General features: G+C 46.2%; 1 protein-coding gene across 1 annotated transcript; it reads left to right on the top strand.

Moving 5' to 3' along the window:
• The first annotated feature begins 5,348 nt into the window (after positions 1 to 5,348).
• LOC144721783 (uncharacterized) lies at positions 5,349 to 13,782 on the top strand. Its single transcript, XM_078599706.1, has 5 exons — positions 5,349 to 5,621; positions 8,325 to 8,437; positions 8,902 to 9,151; positions 10,622 to 10,832; positions 12,742 to 13,782. Exons 3-5 carry the CDS (start codon positions 8,914 to 8,916, stop codon positions 13,472 to 13,474), a joined length of 1,182 nt encoding a protein of 393 aa, XP_078455832.1. The 5' UTR covers positions 5,349 to 5,621; positions 8,325 to 8,437; positions 8,902 to 8,913; the 3' UTR covers positions 13,475 to 13,782.
• The last annotated feature ends 6,226 nt before the right edge of the window (positions 13,783 to 20,008 follow it).

Consider the following 20,008-nt stretch of genomic DNA (forward strand, 5'->3'; position numbering starts at 1 on the left):
GATTAGCATGAAATCTTCCCCATTAACACAACTGACGTGCTTGCGTACGGGGATGGAATTCCTTTCCAGCTCAGACACCGCCTGCTTACCCTTTGTCACAAATATAACCTCTTGTTGTAACAGCTCTCTCTCGCTGTGTTCTTCCTGGTTCAGCAGTTCCACTGCTGGATTATTGTGTCCGCTTGAGGACGACCGCTTGTGTTGCGATTGAAACGTCGTGATTTATTTATTCTACCTACGTGACTTTACCGAAATAACCAAAGAGTACGGATTCCTGCAGTAACGAAAGCTTCAAATCTTTAATCGAACCAACCAAGTGGCTTGCCTTAAAACCCTCTGCTGCTAGACCACCCAGATTTCATGGCTTACCAAAAATCCATAAAGACACACCACTCCGCCCTATCGTCTCCACCATTGGCTCATCCACCTACAAACTGGCCCGATTTCTGTCTGAGACCATCCAACCATTCACTGTTAAGACCAACCTCAGCTGTACTTAACTCAGCTCACTTGATATCTTCCATTAAGGACATCTCACTATCTCTAGGTGATTTGCTTGTCAGTTTCGATGTGGTATCTTTGTTTACCAAAGTTCCTGTGCCTGACACCATTTCAATAATTGAAAATTTGGTCCAACAAGGATTGAATGCTGATATACCAGCCCTGGTTAGACACTGCCTCACCAACACTAACTTCACCTGGAATGGAACATTCTACAAACAAGTTGAAGGTACCCTTATGGGTTCTCCCTTATCTCCAGTTGTAGCCAATGTTTTCATGAATACATTTGAGATAGATGCTATCTAGGCATCCACCCTACGTCCTTCCTGGTGGAATAGATACGTTGATGATACGGTCGTCATCTGGCCACGTGGCCTACCAGCTCTGGACCAATTCTTCAACCACATCAATTCCATACACCCAGCTATCAAATTCACCATGGAGGTGGAAAAAGATGGCAAGTTACCATTCTTGGATGTTTTAATCGAAAAGAGACCTGATGGCTCAATGGGACACTGTCTACAGGAAAGCCACCCATACGGATGCTTACCTAAAACCTGACTCCCACCACCATCCATCCCAGAAAAATTCCCTCATCAAAACTGTATACCACAGAGCTCGTTGTATTTCCGACCATCACCACCTAGCCAGTGAACTGGAGCACGTATACCAAGCCCTCAAGAGGAATGGATATTTGGACTACATAATCCGTAAAGCTATCAACCCAACCGTGGGGAGAGAACCATCTGAAGACCCAATCAAAACCATCACCTTACCATACATAGCAGGGGTCACCAAAAATATTTCCAAAATCATGAGCAAACACAAGATCCAGGTACGATTTAACACAGTACATAAAATTCGTGATTTTATCCCTTATGTGAAGGATGTGATCCCCGACATGCAATACCCCGGTGTCTACAAACTAAGCTGTGTCTGCGGCAGTAGTTACATTGGGGAAACTAAGCACCATGTCTCAGACTGGGTCCGTGAACATAAGGCGGATCTGAAACATGGTAGGAACAATACCTCAGCCATAGCTGATCATTATTTTAACGCTGTGGGCTCACACGAAATTGATTTTGCCAAGACGAAAGTACTCTGCAAACTCACTGGTTATCAACAAAGATTCGTTCATGAAGCCATCCAGATATATAAAGACCAACACAATTTCAACCGAGAAGATGGGTACAAACTGAGCAATCATTGGAAGGACGTTATTAACCAGTTTTGGTCATAACTAGCTGTGATGTTCCTATCCTACCTAGCAGTTATTTTCGACTCTCTGTGTTACATTCCCTAACACAGCCACCGTTAGCTGTGTTAGTAAATAGTGGCTTGCCATTCTTTTCCACCACCATATGGCCACTGCGCTGTCTTACATTGACATGCGAATCTCTCACAATACAATGGCCACCCCCCACAGCTCCGTAGTACCTCTCCCACATTGGCATTAGCTGCCCCGCCCATCTCTAAACCATTTGTAAACAGCTCTTTGGTCGATGTAGACCTACTGCAGGTTACAGAGACCTCTCCTACATTTACATTAGCTGCCCGTCCATCTGTAAACCTTTATAAACAGCCTGCCTTGGCAGATTTCCCCCTCTTTTTTCACCTGACGACGATCGTTTGTGTTGCGATCGAAACGTCGTGATATTGTTATTATTTTGATGATTTTTTCTATCTACGTGGCTTTACCGAAAGACGCAAAGAATAATAACAATAAAAATCATAACATTTGGAGATGATGAGTAGACTGCATTGTGTTCTGTCCTTCGGAGAAGTGAGCGACTCGACAACAGCTCAACATCAGGGGTTTGCGAAACTTTATTTAAAAGGTCCTCTTTAGAAGGGCAATTACGTATCTGCAATTGCAATCAGATATACCCTCCACATCACATTGCCGCAGTTCAATTCCTCGGTCCGAAATCCGCTCAAAATCTAAACTTGGGACTGCCTCGTCCTCTGTTGTGCACATGGAGCTCGGGGTCCAATCTCTGATCACCATTGCCTGATCTCAAATAATACAATGAACCTGGCTACCTGTAGTTATGTTAAAATAGGTTCCCATATTGATTTGAAGCTTTCGTGACTGCAGGAATCCATACTCTTTGGTTCTTTCGGTAAAGTCACGTAGGTTTTAAAACAGTCTGCATCAGCAACAGACCAAGCTTTCCCACCTGATGACGGACGCATGTGTTGCGCCCGAAACGTCGTGATTTATTTTATTTTATACCAACGTGACTTTACCGAAAGCACCAAAGAGTATAAGTTCCCATATGCTACTGAAAGCATAATTTTTGTTTGATTAATCACAGGTGAGCTCACACCGGCGACACCTGCTTAAGGACATTCTTCAGAGAATATCTCAGCAGGCAAACAACCAAAAATAATTTTGTCAGCGTTCACATTTTTAAAATATCCAGATGAGTGGTAATTCCGGTTCTTATATAATCTGATATTTATATGGAGGCATACGTCTAAAATTTCCTTTTGTACAGAAACACTGAATGGCACATCATTGTGTACTACATACCCTTATTCTGTTTAGTTCCTTTCCGTCTATCTGTAGAGACAATGATGGGGCCAGTTTCACAGTTTCCTTTGCTTGCAGCTCTCTTTGTCCATAATACAGGTTTTTTTTGGGATAGATCGCGTAAATATGTGTAATTAAACCCACCACCACCCGACACAGCCAATTTGTAAGGTTTGTCACGTAAACATAACATGCCAATTATTTACTAGTACATCACACTGGTGTGTTGGAGAGATAAGCCACAACATTTAAAATCTGAGAACAATCTCGATTCGAAGCTTTCGTGACTGCAGGAATCCATACGTTTTGGTTCTTTCGGTAAAGTCACGTGGGTAGAGAAATCATAGATCACGACGTTAAGATCACAACACAAGCGACCGCCATCAGGTGGAACAGATACAGCAGGAGAACTGCTGACGTAGGAGGCTCCTGCTGACATGAGGCATGGTGTGTGGCGGTCCACTCTTAGTGTCAACCGTCGACTTCTCCAGCAACGAATCGTCCTGTTATTGGAATTTAGCTCTACTGATCACATCTGGATTGGAATCACTGAGTCCAATTTGCCCAGATGATGGTACTAGGTGTGTTTAAGCTAACGCAAAAACACGTAATAGGTGGGCTTCCGACCCACAACTGTAGAAAATGTACCTCCAATTGAGCACGGTTGGCTCTGTACTGTGCGAAATAAGTTCTATACTTATCTGCATTGCAGGCTTACCCTCTGCAAATCTTTAAAAGTCAGTGATTTTCTGCTCAAATCAGCAATCAGGTGGTTCCAATTTCTTGTTTACAGCTCAGAGTTAGTGGTGGAAATTCCACATGCCTTACATTTAATAAAATCTCTCACGTTGAAAAAGTTTACGGTAATTCCTCAAGTAACGCGTGTTCACGTAATGCGTTCTTTCTACATAACGCGGAAAGCGGCCATCCTGGTGCCGGGCCTGTTACTAGCTATTTATTATACAGGAGGAAGGAACAACAGTTCCACACTGCCCACCAGGGATTGTTTGTCTGTCTGTCGTGCATAGCCACGCCCTCGACTTGTATTTCATAGAGCGCTTCGGGCGGGCACAGCACCACGTGACGCGCCGCCCCACACAGCTTGCACCACGTGACACGGACCGCACGACAGCGCTGTCCAACCAAGTTGCTAGCTGCCCACTCCGAAGGAACGCGTTTATTGCTTTTGCTTTAAATCGTTGCTGCTGGTGTGAATGATATTCAGATTCAGTGGCCTGGCTGTGCCTTTGAGTGTGCGTGGTGGTATGTGCGTTTAGGCCCAGCGGCTTGGCTGGAATGTGGGGAAGCCTGTTGAATCCTGATTGTGTTATTTATGTTTTTACTTGCTTGGTGGTCGGACTGGTTTTTATGAGTTTGCTCTTGTTTCTTTGGTAATGACGTTGATTTGGGCTATGCGATGTCTATTTGTGATGCAGCATCCTGTCATACTGTGTAATAGTGGTACATCCTTGATGGTTTCAGTCACCATGTATTCATGTATGCAATTAGTTTATTTTAACTGTCATAGGTGTTGAGCCTCGTGTTAAATCACTTTATTCCACTCGATAAAGGTTACTGTGAATATGGAGTGGTTACGTCGAATGACAATCGCCTATAGCCCTAGTGTCATGGTGAGGTTATTCGAAGGCGGTTTAATTTCGGGAGGATAGCACTGCAGGCCTGCAGGTGTAAAATACACGGCCCGCCACTGGTAGATGCAGAGCAACAACAACAACAATCTCACATGCAGGTGGTCACAACCGGGCCTGGAGCAGCGGAGTGTGTGGCTGTGATGTCTCCTTCGTATTTGTAGATCGGGCATTGGGTTGTTTTATGTGGCACATAGCCTGGCACAATGGCACTCCCCTAATTGCGTCCTCCACGAGCCTCCCCCACAAGAAGCCGATCTTGTCACCGCTGGTACTGGTCTTTTGGCAAGTCCACTCAGCTCCACATCCTCCTGTACTGCTTCAGCTACATCTCTCCTACAACAACATTTCATAGCGCACGCTATAAAGAATGGTTATTGCCAGAATCGCCGTTTATCCTATACATTTTTGCCATCCATTGTATAGCTTGGCGCTGTGTTAATGTAAAATGCTTCAACTGCTGATGGTACCAGCAACCTGCATGATTTGAACTGAACAAGATGGCAGTTCACCTTGGCCACAATAACGTCACGTGACGCATCCTCCACGTTGGTCAACCAAAGTGGGTCACGTGCCCCCCGTGATTTGAGCTAAACAAGATGGCGTCCCAACATCGAGCCTGATTGGCGCATCCACGTCACGTGATGCCACGTTGGTGAACCGAGTGCGCGGCCATTTTCTGGGTGTTGTTCCGTCTTCTTCTCTCCCTCCGGCGGCGCTCTGCCGGTCTGCACCCCGAGCCCCGCTTCTACTCATTCGCTTCTACTCCTTCTATTCCACTCATTCGCTTCTACTCCTTCTATACTACTCCTTCGCTTCGCTTCTACTCCTTCGCTTCGCTCCGGGGGAAGGCCAAGCGATGGCGATCTGAGCGGCGGGGCGTTGGCGGCTCGGACTTCGGCATCGGCAGCGGCGGCACAAACAACGGCGATGGCGTGAGTATCCATCCATCACAAGACGACATCACAACCAATCACCTTCACAACCCACAACATCACAACCCATCACCTTTACAACCCACAACATCACAACCCATCACCTTTACAACCCACAACATCACAACCCATCACCTTTACAACCCATCACCTTCACCATCAATAACATTACAACCCATCACCTTCACAACCCATCACCTTCACCATCAATAACATTACAACCCATCACCTTTACAACCCATCACCTTCACCATCAATAACATTACAACCCATCACCTTCACAACCCATCACCTTCACCATCCACATCATCACAACCCATCACCTTCATAATCAATAACATTACAACCCATTTTCACATTACATAATTTTAATATTAAATTACAATCCATACAATTTATAATCCAATACATGACAACGTATAACCTTCACAAACCATCACATTACAATCCATAATCTTCATAATCCATGACATTACAAGCGACGTAACCGTTGCAAGCCATCACATTACAAGCCAGAGCCTTCGCAATTTATCACCTTAATACTTTTGGCGCAAAACCACGACATCTAAACCCACAAGAGAGGAAAGGGATTTCTGTATTGTTATGCGCTGTCACGTACGATAGATTTATATAACTTCAATAAAGTTGGTTTTCATAACCTTTATCCATATCGTTTTTAGTATTGTAACTTGCTCACTCGCCCCTGCTTGACATCACGTGCATGAAAAAGCTTTATAGCTCAATGGATTCTACCGGTCTAAAATATTCTTATAAAATGTTCTGATTCCCCTTTGTAATTTCGACAGCGTACGGCCAACCGCGGGTTTACCCATTGCGGTTTTGCACAAAACTATTGAGGTGCAGTTCGCATTGTAACTGCACTGCCCGCGATGGTGACGATGCTGCTGCTGCTGTGGAACACCACCACCACACTAACTGCAATGTTTGGGTTGGTGTAGGGCAGGGGTCTGCAACCTTTAAGACATAAAGAGCCACTTGGACCCGTTTCCGAAGGAAAAAATAAACTGGGAGCCGCAAAACCATTGCAACATTTAAAACAAATATAACACTGCATATATTGTTTCTTACCTTATTGCTATATATATAGGATCGTGCAGTCAGCTGTCAATCTGAATAAAAAAATGACTTTTTCACTTAACAATGTAAAATATATTTTTGCAAATTAATAGCTAAATTACCTGGTTAATGGGATTTTTGCTCCTGAACCTCAGTGCACAGTGTCTGCACATCAGGGCTGTAAGACGTCACCTTCATTTTCACACAGGCTTGCAAGCTGTCATCTGTGAGGCGTGATCGATGTTTGTTTTTAATATAGTTCATGTTGGAGAAGACCTGCTCACATACATATGTGGAGCCGAAGATCGACAGGACTCCAAATGCATACTTTTTCATGTTTATATAAGTGTTGGGGATGGCATTCCATGTTTCGAATACAAGTTTGTCCTGTTTGGGAAGGTTTTCAATATCACTCCATTTATGATTCTGAGCCAGAATGGCCTTCTGACGGGCAACATCCTCAAGAGTAGCGGTCAAGCATTTGAACTTGGACACCCATATATCTTTGTCGGCTATATCGGCCAGTTCCATCTCAAGATCAGGTTGACTTACACCTGCAAATGCAGTCATATTCAATAGGGATGGATCGATCGCCAGGGGAGTGACAGGGAAGGATAATGTCGTTTTTTCCATTCTGAACTCACAGAATCGTTTCCCAAACGAACTTTGCATTGTGGTGATTGCAGACTTGAAATATTCCAAATTTATCGTATCATGACTTTGTTTGAACTCTCTCAAAGAGGGAAAGTGAGACAGTGTACCTCTCTGTAAATCTTTGACAAACACTGTCAACTTGCGCTCGAATGCCAAAACCTCCTCCAGCATGTGCAGGGCTGTGCCTCCTTTCCCCTGAAGGGTTGTATTTAGCGTGTTTAGATGTGCTGTCATGTCTACCATAAAATGTAATTTTTCCAGCCACTCTGGCTGTTCCAGCTCAGCAAAGGTGAGCTCTTTGCTGCCCAGGAAGGTTTTTACTTCTTCCAAACATGTGACAAAGCAACGGCAACGTTATTGCCTGTCACCGGGCGGGCAGTGTGGAGCGGAGCGGCGACCTGTCAGCAGCGGCAACGCCAGAGCAGGTGTCACAGTGCGCCTCCTCCCCTCGCTAGCATCCGCCCCGGAGCCGCGGTCAAGGTTCAAAAGAGCCGCATGCGGCTCCGGAGCCGCAGGTTGCCGACCCCTGGTGTAGGGTAACGTAAAATAAAAGCAGAGGTCGTATTACGAACCATCAACCAAACCATAGTTTTCCCCACAATGCCCTTTGAGTTTGTCTATCTCAGATTTGCCAATTGCAGCTGTTTTCGAGAACGTAACCCCCTTGATGGGCAAGGGTTTGCTGTACTGCCATATTCTCTTCCAAACTTACAAGTTGCGTTCACCATCCTGCATCCTCTACATTCCCCAGAATTCAAATGCCAAACATATCTTAAATACTTTGTTAAAGTTGTCCGTGCTGTGCCGGCCTTCATAGGTGCTGCTTGCTAACAGCACTTGCCCAAATAGTCTGTAAAGGCTATACGGGGGAAATTTGTTTCTGCTGTCCTTTTGTTACTTTTCTTGGATGCTTCGTAGGAATCCGAGTGAGTGTGGTTGTTGTGGTTGGCGCGACCATTTTTCGTGGTGCAGGAGGCGCCGTGCAGCACTCACAAAGGAGGCCAAGGCCTCGGGAGACGCCGCTGGGAGACGTGGCTTCATCTTCATCACACGACACCGCCCCAAGCTGAGATTCGCAGCAAGAGGTGCGTCACTGGTGTTGTGTGATCAGGACTGTGAACATGTTTTATTTGCATCGTCATTTTCCATGACCGGTTTGCCTTTTTAAATAAAAAATAAAGGGGAGCCACTACCATTGGTGTAACGGTTCGCATACTTGACTCAAATTATTAACGTTTTTTATAAGGCATAGCAGACCCAACAAATGGCTTCAGAATGCCGTACAGAAACAAAAACATCTCTAGTTCATCTAACATCCTAGGAAATAAGTAGGTTTTTCGTTTATTTCTAAATGTGATCATCTCGGTGGTTCGGCACTGTAGTTCTTCAGATTATCCTGGAGGAATCTGATGAACTATGGAGCTCTTTTTCACAGATGCTGGCCACCCTCCCCCTCGTGTGCCGTGCCGGTCTTCATCGGTGCTCGCTAACAGCACTTGCCCCAAAAAGTATGTTAAGGCTATGTGGATGATCTTTGTGTTTGTGGCAGACACCAGTTCAGATGTCTCGGCTCCTGTCGTCTCTCATCATGGACGTGGACGACCGCCTGTTGCTGCTGCTGCCTGGGCTGGAGGAGCAGCTGCCGGAGGCCGGGCCCGTGTGCCCCCTGCTCCCTGCTGAGGGAGCCGTAGGGGTAGCCCAGCCCCTACAGCCCCCTCGCTCCCCTGACCGCAGGGTGTGTGGCAGCGGTGACTTCCCCACCACCAAGCTGCTGGGAACGTGGGAGGAAGCCCGGCACGGTGCGACACCCCAACCACCATCAACACCGATTCACTTCCACAATCACTCGCCTCACTGGCGCTCGGTCACGTTACCACTCTGCTATTGCTTTGTATCATCCAGTAAGTCCTCATTTAACATGATAGCAGAGTCTCCATGCAAAGTGCCGCGTTAAGCGAAAACAAGTGAAGTTAAAACATTTTGCCCATAAATAACGCCACAAAAAAGTTTGGCGAAATACGATGTACGCACACGCAGTGAGATGGTGGGACATAACTGAGGGTACGCCGCCGCGTTACTGGATCATTCGGCATACTGTATCACTTCGCTCAGTCATGCAGCTCAAGAAAGTTCGTCATTGACCGCTCAGAAACCACGTTATAACGGTGCGCATTCCGCGTTATTACAGGCGCATTCACGCGTTGTGCGAAACATGTTCCCTAATGCACAAAACCGCATTATAGTGAAACACAGGATGGGCGTAACCAGCTTAGATCTGACTAGAAGCAGCGCATAGAAGTGTTCAAGAATCCCCGAAGTTGCTCCAATAATATTTGTAAGTTGTAATCTTTTTATCTTAATTATTATTTGTTGTAATATTAAATAGATACGTATTTAGTAAATCCAGGGCTGAAATGATACATTACTAGGGTTTGTTCAGGGGCGCCTGAGGCGCCCCTCACAACCACTTACGGCCTTCGGCCAGTAAAGTCACCAAAAAAAATTAACGCGAACGACGCATTCACGCAAGCACCCGATGCTCCGTTTTGAAGTTTTTAAATGAAACATCTTTGAATTGTATTGTGTTTTGAATTAGATCATTTTATTTCTTCATTAAAAGCTTATATATCATTTTACATCTGGAAGACTTAATTGAAAATTACATTTCGTGTGAATTTTCTCGCTAAGTAGATAGCCTTGCTGGGGATTCGGTTCTATGTGGACTTTCACCTGTTTGGGATTGCGGGATCGAGATAAGGCGACATGGAGCTGCTGGCCGTGCGAGAAGACCGCCGTCTGCAGATCGATTCCAACATTATCGAACGTCTGTCCCTGTGCCTCCGTCGTTCATGCAGGGGGCGTGTAGGTTTGCAACGACCCCCTGCATGAAAACGACGGAAAGTGCAGCGTTCATCACAGATGTATAAAGTTGTGCACTTTTATATATAAGAGTATTTTTATTCAATATCGCACCCCTCCCTTATAACATGTATATCTTTGCGAAAATTGGCTTCATATAGCGCGATTTAATTTACGTGCTGTTTTTCAGGAACGCATGTGGTACGTTATGTGAGGGACGCCTGTTTTGTGAATGCGCATTAAACGGCGATTTGTTTCATATCCGACCTCTATTCTGTACCTAAGACGGCTGCAGTTAGCACGAATTTCACTCCATGTGACTCCCAAATGGTCGAACTCTCTGTCTAGTACTAATTTCTTTAAAACAACTGGAGCATATTTTTATTTGCGTGTAAACATTTGCTCCCCAGATCCTTATGAAACTCCATTATTGAGTCCGATTGGGGGCAACTCACTGGTTGACACCATTGACCTGGAGCTGCTTGTGGACGAGCTGATGGGCGACTCGACGAACGGAATTCTGTGCCTCGATTCCCTGCTGGAACCTTCCTCGCTCCACGGGACAGAGTATGTGGCCATGGAGCTTGACCATACCGAAGAAGAGTCGCCCTTCGATCTTGGGTGAGTGGAGAGCTGGGGTGCTGCTGGTGGAAACTGCGTAACCTGGACATTTGGCTCGGCAGTGGAGGGAACGGAAGGTTGTGAGTTCAAATCTTGGTTAGGTGGTTGATTGCCTATCATTCTTTTGCTCCTCCGATTAGCGCGGTTGGCTTTGTACGGTGCAAAAGAAGTTCAACGTACAAAAATTTGAACAGGACTTTGTGGGGTCGATCTGCCTGGAACTCGCCTACCCAGCCAATCGGCGGTCCATCGGCTTGGAACTTTGCCGCAACGCGATGTTCGTGACTCTTCGCAGACATTTAACCAGTTCAGTAGAAAATGCAAGACAGAAGTGTTTCATAGAGCTTACAATGTATTAATATTGCACACTCGTAATAACATAGGTTATGAGTTGTGCATTTAGAAATGTACTTATTGGTTGTCCTGTGGATACACTCCTTGGGTATGTGATTTTTTTTTTGCCACTGACTCCACTGTAAATGGGAGACTGAACACTGCCATAACCCTAATTTAAGCAGGAAATCACTTGACTGGACTGTTTGGGAGTTTTATTTTCGTACATAAAGTTAACTACAGACAGACTTTGTTTAGCGCTACCCTGTAGACCTCTGATTCGTTAAAGCACTGTGTCCTGGAGAACATTTCTATTACAAAAAATTAAGAAAATCATAACATCTACAGAGCGCTTACCATTGAGAACAGCAGCGCTGGCTGAGGAAACGTACCCGCCCTCATAATTCGCTCAGCCAATGAGAGCGACGCACGCTCTGAACCAAACAGACACTACCCTCGATTATTCAATTATATTATCACAGTTCTTGGTCGGTTTCATTTGTTTATTTTTCTCCAATGTTAATACAGTGTGTTTAGCTATGTGAAAACTCACGATACCAGGATCGTCTTCTTTGTGTTTAGTTTGTTCTTCCCCCGTACCTCCGATTAGCACGGCTGGCTACATACGGTGCGAAATAAGTTCAACATATATACATAGGCTTCGCCTAAAAGAAACCTCACCACAGAGATTTTGACTAAGAGCATCTCCATTGCTAAGACCTGGATTGGGAGAGCAACAGCTCCTCCAACCTCGTTTTCCAGCGCTGCCTTTTAGGAGGAGTACGGTAGATTGCACTTGTGAGTACAATACATAATTAATACTTATTTATATAATTATTCGTAATTATGAAATGTTTACCATCTGTATTATTAATGCTATTACCGATACCCCAATGATGAGGCCTCACTTCTCCAGGAATGTATCTTGAGCACCAAGCGAGATCTGCCTTAATATTTGACTTGACTATTTGGGAGCTTTGTTCTCGTACATACAAGTCACTTGAATGCTCAGGATTTTACCTTCCTCAGTTCTCAATCCCAACATACACCTATGAGGGTGTTGAATCTGCCATTGCTAGCTATTGATAGAAACTGACTTTCAAAAGCTCAGTGTCCATTCAGTGCTCAGCAACTTAAAATATTCTGGGTTATTTTCAGAGAGCTCCAGGACCTTCGTGATCCAAGTAATCCCGCTAGTCTAAGTGTCTGTGGTGAGGTTTATTTTAGGTGGAGCTTGACACTTTCAGTCTCTGGAGTTCTCAGCTGGCTAAAAAATGTAATTGTGACCACGAATTGTGATGTAATCGGACCTCCGGGAGTGGGGTCTGTTTGGTTCACAGCGTGCGTAGTTCTCATTGGCTGAGAGAATAATGGCGCTGCTGCGGTTGCTGCATGTTTTCACTCGTAAACACTGCAGATTTTGTGATTGAAATTTTTAGTTTTAACAAAAAGTGATCCAGGACAAACAGCGCTGTAATGAATTGACGTTCTATGGGGTTGCACTAAGCGAGGTCTGCCTGTAAATGTTACGAGTCCACATTGTGCACTGACTTCTCGTGTCGTTTTTGTCTTTCAGAGTTTCTACCCTGTTCTCCAGCATCGAAGACACAGAACTCATGGAGCTGTCTGACCTGGATTTGCTGGAATCCTCATCGTTGATCAGTTCCACCTCCCCCATTGTTTCTTCTTCTCACAACAATAGCAGCGTTATTCCCAGTACCAACACCGATTCGGATACAGTGAGTACCGTCGAGGTAGCAAGACAGATTGATAGTGACACCAAGGTAAACTTTGACATCAATAATAGCCACATTGATGTTCCAGGGTGGATGAGCAAGTCTGATTTACAATCACGGTTCCCAAAGTGTGGCACCGTGGTGGAGAGTGGCGTCGGCAAAAGCTACGACCACTGCAGCAGCAGCAGCGGCTATAGCAGCGACACCTCTGATCGGCCAGATTCTCAGATAATACCGCTTGGCAGCAGTGTCATTGGCAGTGACGAGGTCGTAGGCGATGGCGCTGCATTGCTGGGGCAGCAGCTGCTGACTGTAGCCGCCACGGCACTGTCTGGAGGGTGCGAGCGTCGACTGCGGAAGAAGCAGCAAAACCAGCGGGCGGCCGTACGCTACAGGCAGCGAAAGCGCACGGAGCACGATACTTTGAAGGGGACGATGAGTGGGGAACAGGCGCGGAACAGGCAACTCAGGGAGCGCGCAGACGCCATCAGCAAGGAGCTGCTGTATTTGCGCGGACTGTTGGAGGAGTTGTACGGCACCAGCTTCTCCAAGCAGAGTGCTTCGCTTGCTTGATTACACTCCCAAGGGAACCTCGCGATGGGAGCCACAGAGCGTGGTAGTGAATAGGTTACGATGAAAAGTATCATTGTGCCCATTACTGCTGTTATTTGGTGGAGCTGTCAAGGGCTTTGACCTGATGTGTGGTAGAGGTGAAAGTTGTCATTTGGCTGCCTTGCCAAAAGATGATGACATTTTGGGAACCGTGATATAATGTTTAAAGTTAGTGGTTTAATACTGTCTTTGGCCTCTTAATCTTTTTTTGAACAAATTAAGGTACAGTGCTGTGGGTAGTCCTAATAAAGTAAACAAGTTAACATTAAGCCTATGTTTAGTGTCGTGTGTGCTGTGGGAGCGGATGCCAATTGGGGAGAACCTTTACAGTTTGGGGGATATCTGGCATACAACAAACCCTTCTCGCGGGTTTAGCTTTTGTGGTTTTGCGCCAGATCTATTGAGGTACAGTTTGCCGATTGCGCCGCTGTGCCGGCTGAACTATTCGGGGTTGACAGCAAGATTCCTGTACACTACGTAAAAACTAGCGAAGATGCAGCCGCAGAAGAACACATGCGCTGTCTTATCTGTCTTGTCTCCCAAGCGGCCCATCAAGATAGCTAAACTCGCAAGGGGGAAGGGTTTGCTGTATAAAACAAGCAATTGCAGAGCACATGGATGGGTGAGCTATACACGGCCACGATTTCGTACACTAGTGATAAGTGTAACCCTTGAGTTGCACAGAGAGTTGTAATCGGTGCGGTGACCACCAGGACGTCAAATCCTGCGGAACCTGTCCTGTGCACCAGATGATTGTACTGATGTCATATCGGGGAGCTTGCACACACATGCTACCATAATTCTTCTTAAGAGGTCGTTTCTGCTTTAGAGTTAACAGAATATTTATAATAATTGTTTTTTTACCCTTTTATCTGGCAACAAAACTGACACCTTTTTTTTACAAGGAGTCATGTTTGCATAGACCACAATACCTGCAGTCATAATGCAATCAAAAACACAACTCTGATAATGTATGCACTGTCCTTGAAGTTGATTGGTCCACACCCGAGACAGCTTAAAAAAAGGTGTCAGTTTTGTTGCCAGATAAAAGGGTAATAAAACTATTATATTTTTTACTGGCAAATGAGGTTCCAATGGTGAGAATATTTCTTTCTTGAGTAAAACCCATTGAACTAAGAAGCTGTGTTTCAAGGGTGACTCGGCCGTTAGACAACATCAAAGCAGTCCACGATTACAGATAAGCAAAATTACAGTCAAACTTAAACTTGAGTGATTTTAATACATCAGTTTAAATGAGGTCGGACCCAGCCATGAGTTTTTCTTTCTGGAGGAGCTCGTTGATGGGAATGTGTCCAGATCTGTCAAGGATTTGTGAGCTCACAATCCAGCCTGGATAAACCCAGGATGGATTGTTGGCAGGCCAACCGAAATATTTAAAACCGACACATGTTCCATTTGGAGGGGGGTGCACGTTTCGCAAACAGCAGAAGAAAGGCATGATGGGCCAAGAAGACCCGAAGCTTCAGGTATTGAAACTTTACTCTCTACAACTGCCCCATCGCTCATGGGGAATTTAGGAGGTGCTTAGTTTTTATGGGGCTGATAGTAAGGCCTCACCTCTCGGTGATACGCTCCAGGTTCAGCAGGAGAATCTCCAAACTCCTTAGAGTGAGCAGCAATCAGATTATCAGCGTAACATTGACCAAAAGGGAGCCATCTCTTTACCGAACCCGTGCATTTATTAGCCTCCATTGTGTCTGTACCAGACACGAACAGCCATCGCCACTAAGTGGCTGTGGCGTCACCATGACACGCCAGGCCAGGTATACTCTGAGGCTTTTACATGAAGGCCTCTTGACTCAACATTTGCCGTTGATGAAACCTGGGTATACGACGACTCACCAGAAAGAATTAAGTGTGAGGTTTCACCTAACTGATAAGTTATTGTCAGCACCGTTGCGGGAAACTTTGCACCGACAGCTCGCGTGGTGGGGGGATCGCACTGATTCGCCATACAGACGTCTGCATGAAAGTTCTGAGCAGCTAACAATCTCGTCATTCGAGCTGGCACTGGTGAAAATAACGAAGAGCATGCAGGGGCTTACGATCGCTGTCTAACGACCGTCGTCTTCACTGCTGTCGGAATTCTTTTCCGAGCTTTTTGGTCTGCTAGACTGTGGGTCACTTGGCTCTCGCTACATTACACTAACACAATTTTTTTTGTTCCTGGGTAGTAAGTGTTATTTCCTAATTTCTTATGCCTCAAAAGTACAGAAAATGGATATTATTCCCCACAAACTTTGCTTTTGTGACCAGGATAGTGATATTTAGAAATTTACCTATTTTCAATGGGAAAACGGGCGAATTTGTCTTTTCGTTCACGTAAAGTAAAAAAAAAACATGAATAAAAATTAACATGTATTTATACTAAAGTAATAAAAAAATTACTACAAAAGATTTAGGCACCAAGGTGCACTATTACAGGTGGGACTGGCCACAGCCGAGTTCTCTGTGGGGAGTAACAACGTCAAGTGGGAGCCACTCGTGGACCCCCAGAAGGTGCTGATGCCACCACTGCACATCAAATTGGGCCTTACGAAACAATGTCAAAGCTGTAATAAGGAGTCGGCAGCCTTCAAGTACCTTCAAGTCTTCTTCCCTAAGCTGTCTGAGGCAAAGGTCAAAGCCGGTGTCTTCGTCGGACCACAGATAAAGAAGATCATGGAGTGCAATGAATTATCAAAGAAGCTTGTCAGGAGAAAGCGGCTTGGAACAGATAATAAGTATTGTGGTTAATGCAGACATGAATCCTTGGTAAAAGGTTTCAATTTTGTTGCCAGAAAAAAGGGGAAAACCCCTATTATGATATTTTGGTACTGGCAAAGGAGGTCTAATGATGTAGATGCTCACCCCGAGCCCTCATTACTTTGATAATGCATTATTTGAGCTGTTCGCCTTTTGGCGTCCTCTGGTCGAGCACCAATTGGGTCGAGGCTCAAAAGTAAGCCGTCCCTTGGTGTGGACCAATCAGTTTCAGTGGCGGTTGGGATTCCACATAACTTTGAGATCCTTAAACTCCGGGATAAGGAGGCTCAGCTAATCGAGTCTCTCACCTTTCTGAAGAGATGCCGCGACTCTAAGGTAATACCAATCGCATTTACACTAACCTCTGCTGCTGTAACTTCTTCTAATGCGAATTGAGACCCCCTCCTATGCATTCCACAAGTAGTGACTCATCCCATATCTGCATTTTCCATAAATATGCTAAATTTATCTGTTGATATGCAAATTCATTTGTCAAGGCGCTCTTCCTCCCTTAACCCAGCTTAAATATACGCTGCCAAGCTTGGTGGTGTTCATTCAGACGCTGTCTTTCCGACAGACCTGTTCTTCACCTGAGGACGGCTGCTTGCGTTGTGGCCGAAACGTCGTGAGAATTGTATTATTTTATTGTTTTATTTTATTACTTCCCTTATACGTGACTTTACCGAAAGAACCAAGAAGATGAATCCCTGCAGTCACGAAAGCTTTAAATCGAAATGTAACCACGGCTATGCTCTGTACTAACTTTTATTGTCGGCGCAAACCCCGCACTGCCCGGAGGGAATATTTCGCGAGAAGAGCCTCGCCTACGGCTGCCCAAGTCCCCAGATACTCAGACGCCCGACCACGTGGCCAGCGGGTATCCTCACGGCGTCGCACGGACGCCGTGAGAGTCGGAGGGAGGAGGACGAGAAAACTTCGCCTGTCGCTGCCTCGTGGCGGCACTGGCTGGTGTCACACGGATGCTGCGAGCGGCTCGAGAAGGCAGGACGGCAGGGGGGGGGTCTTGGCGGCCAAGAGGTTGAAGACAGAAGATCTGCCCTGAACGGTCCCAGGCTCCTCTTTTTATCCCCCCGACTTCAAAAGCCCAGGGTCGCGTTATCCCGCGCGGCCAATCGTGCGTCTTCCTGTGATTATCCCTCGCTTTTATTCCCTCACATGGAGCGCTGCGGCGGTTATTTCTGCGACCCATTGTCTATCCATCCGTACTCATGGTTAATCTGGAAGGATGCCTGGCTGGCGAATACGCGCCCTGCTCATGTGTATTCGGTCTGGGGCCGGGGGAGGTCGTGGCGCTGCGCTCCCCTGACCTCATGGTCTGCTCTGCTCGCTTAATATTCCACCCCAGCCCCTCCCGATGTCGTGAATGACTCCTTGCGGCTGACCCGGTGAACCTTTGTGCGCCCATACAATATTAAGTCAACTCAAGGGCGCCGCAGTGTGACCTGTCTTGCGAGGGTCGGGACTTCCCTCCTAGGGACCCTTCGGATGAAAACCCGCCGTGCCAGGCAATCCCCGCCAGGACACTCCGTGTGTGCGCTGCTTGTGTGAGCTCAGAGTGTGCTCAGTGTGCTCTGTGTGTGAGCTCAGAGTGTGTGCTCAGTGTGCTCTGTGTGTGTGTGTTGCGTGTGTGAGCTCAGAGTGTGCTCAGTGTGCTCTGTGTGTGAGCTCAGAGTGTGTGCTCAGTGTGTGTGTGTGTGCTCAGTGTGTGTGTGTTGCGTGTGTGCGCTACGTGTGTGTGTGCTCAGTGTGCTCACTGTGGAGCGACGCTCTCACAACAATGAGCGGAGCATCGGGCGGCTAAATTGCAGCAAGTTGGCACTGTAGGGAGTACAGCTAATGTCATCTCAGTCAGCCAACCCATGGCACCTGGGTCTGTTCCTAGACCTCCTGTCAGCGAGCCTTCGACACTTCACGTGGCCTCAAAGTGCACCTGGCCTGGCACATGCGCCGTGGTGACGTCACCGTCACTTAGTGCAATGGTTAAGAGCACCGTGCCACCATCCTCGAGGTCGATTCACGGTCACGACCACCACCAGTGAGGATTGTCTGAATTGGGTCCTGGGCCTCACCTAGGTCGATTCAGCCTCAAATTAGTACCTGGCGCGGTCTGTTAACATCGTCACTGGGGAGACGAAGGCAGCCGGGCGTGGTTCTGACCACTCACCCCCTTCGTCGCGTGTCGTGCCGATTCTCATCGGCGTCTGCGTGCTAACAGCTCTTGTTCATACAGCCTGTGAAGGCTACACGGGGGATCTTTGTCACTCTTGTGTGTGCGTGCGCGCGTACATCGCGTGTGCATGTGTGGTTATTCATGCAGCTTCAGGTAAGTGAAAATAAAGCAACATTTTCCCTTTGTTACTTGAATGTTTTATCTACGATACATGTTTATTTCAGTGTTACAGCTGCCCCAGCAGACCCACCTCTCTCTGCCCCCCCCTCTCTATTTAAGGCCTCGACACAAGAGGCATTGGGTCTCTGTGGTGTCTATGTTGTGTGTCTCTCTCTGCTTGTGTGTCTGTCTCTCTCTGTTGTGTCTATGTTGTGTGTCTCTCTCTGTGTGTCTGTGTTGTGTGTCTTTCTCTGCTTGTGTCTGTCTGTCTCCGTGTCTGTGTTGTGTGTCTCTCTCTGTGTGTCTATGTTGTGTGTCTCTCTCTGTGTGTCTGTGTTGTGTGTCTCTCTCTGTGTGTCTGTGTTGTGTGTCTCTCTCTGTGTGTCTGTGTTGTGTGTCTCTCTGTGTGTGTCTATGTTGTGTGTCTCTCTCTGCTTGTGTGTCTGTCTCTCTCTGTGTGTCTATGTTGTGTGTCTCTCTCTGTGTGTCTGTGTTGTGTGTCTCTCTGTGTGTGTTTATGTTGTGTGTCTCTCTGTGTGTGTCTATGGTGTGTGTCTCTCTCTCTGTGTCTATGTTGTGTGTTTCTCTGTGTGTGTCTATGTTGTGTGTCTCTCTGTGTGTCTGTGTTGTGTGTCTCTCTCTGTGTCTGTGTTGTGTGTCTCTCTCTCTGTGTGTCTATGTTGTTTGTCTCTCTGTGTGTGTCTATGTTGTGCAGAGGTGTGGACTCGAGTCATGTGACTTGGACTCGAGTCAGACTCGAGTCATGAATTTGATGACTTGCGACTCGACTTGGACTTGCATAACAATGACTTTGTCCCACCTCTGATGTTGTGTGTCTCTCTCTGTGTGTTTATGTTGTGTGTTTCTGTGTGTCTATGTTGTGTGTCTCTCTGTGTGTCTGTGTTGTGTGTCTCTCTCTGTGTGTCTATGTTGTGTGTCTCTCTGTGTGTCTGTGTTGTGTGTCTTTCTCTGTGTGTCTATGTTGTGTGTCTCTCTGTGGTGTCTATGTTGTGTGTCTCTCTCAGCTTGTGTCTGTCTCTCTCTGTGTGTCTATGTTGTGTGTCTCTCTCTGTGTGTTTGTGTTGTGTGTCTCCCTCTGCTTGCGTGTCTGTCTGTCTCCGTGTCTGTGTTTTGTCTCTCTCAAATTTGGTTCTACCTGATGACGGTTGCTTGTGTTGCAATCGAAACGTCGTACTCTATTATTTTATTAATTATCCTTCTACGTGACTTTACCGAAAGAACCAAAGAGTGTTACATGGAAATGTACAATATTTTTTATGCGTTTAACAATGCTTTCCTTTTGGTGAACCGTAACACATTTCATAACACTGAGCGTATGGGCATTTAAACACAGTACGTGTTCTCACTTACCGACCGCT

The sequence above is a fragment of the Lampetra planeri genome, chromosome 12 (assembly GCF_965212315.1).
Source record: "Lampetra planeri chromosome 12, kcLamPlan1.2.h2, whole genome shotgun sequence".
Taxonomy (NCBI): domain Eukaryota; kingdom Metazoa; phylum Chordata; class Hyperoartia; order Petromyzontiformes; family Petromyzontidae; genus Lampetra; species Lampetra planeri.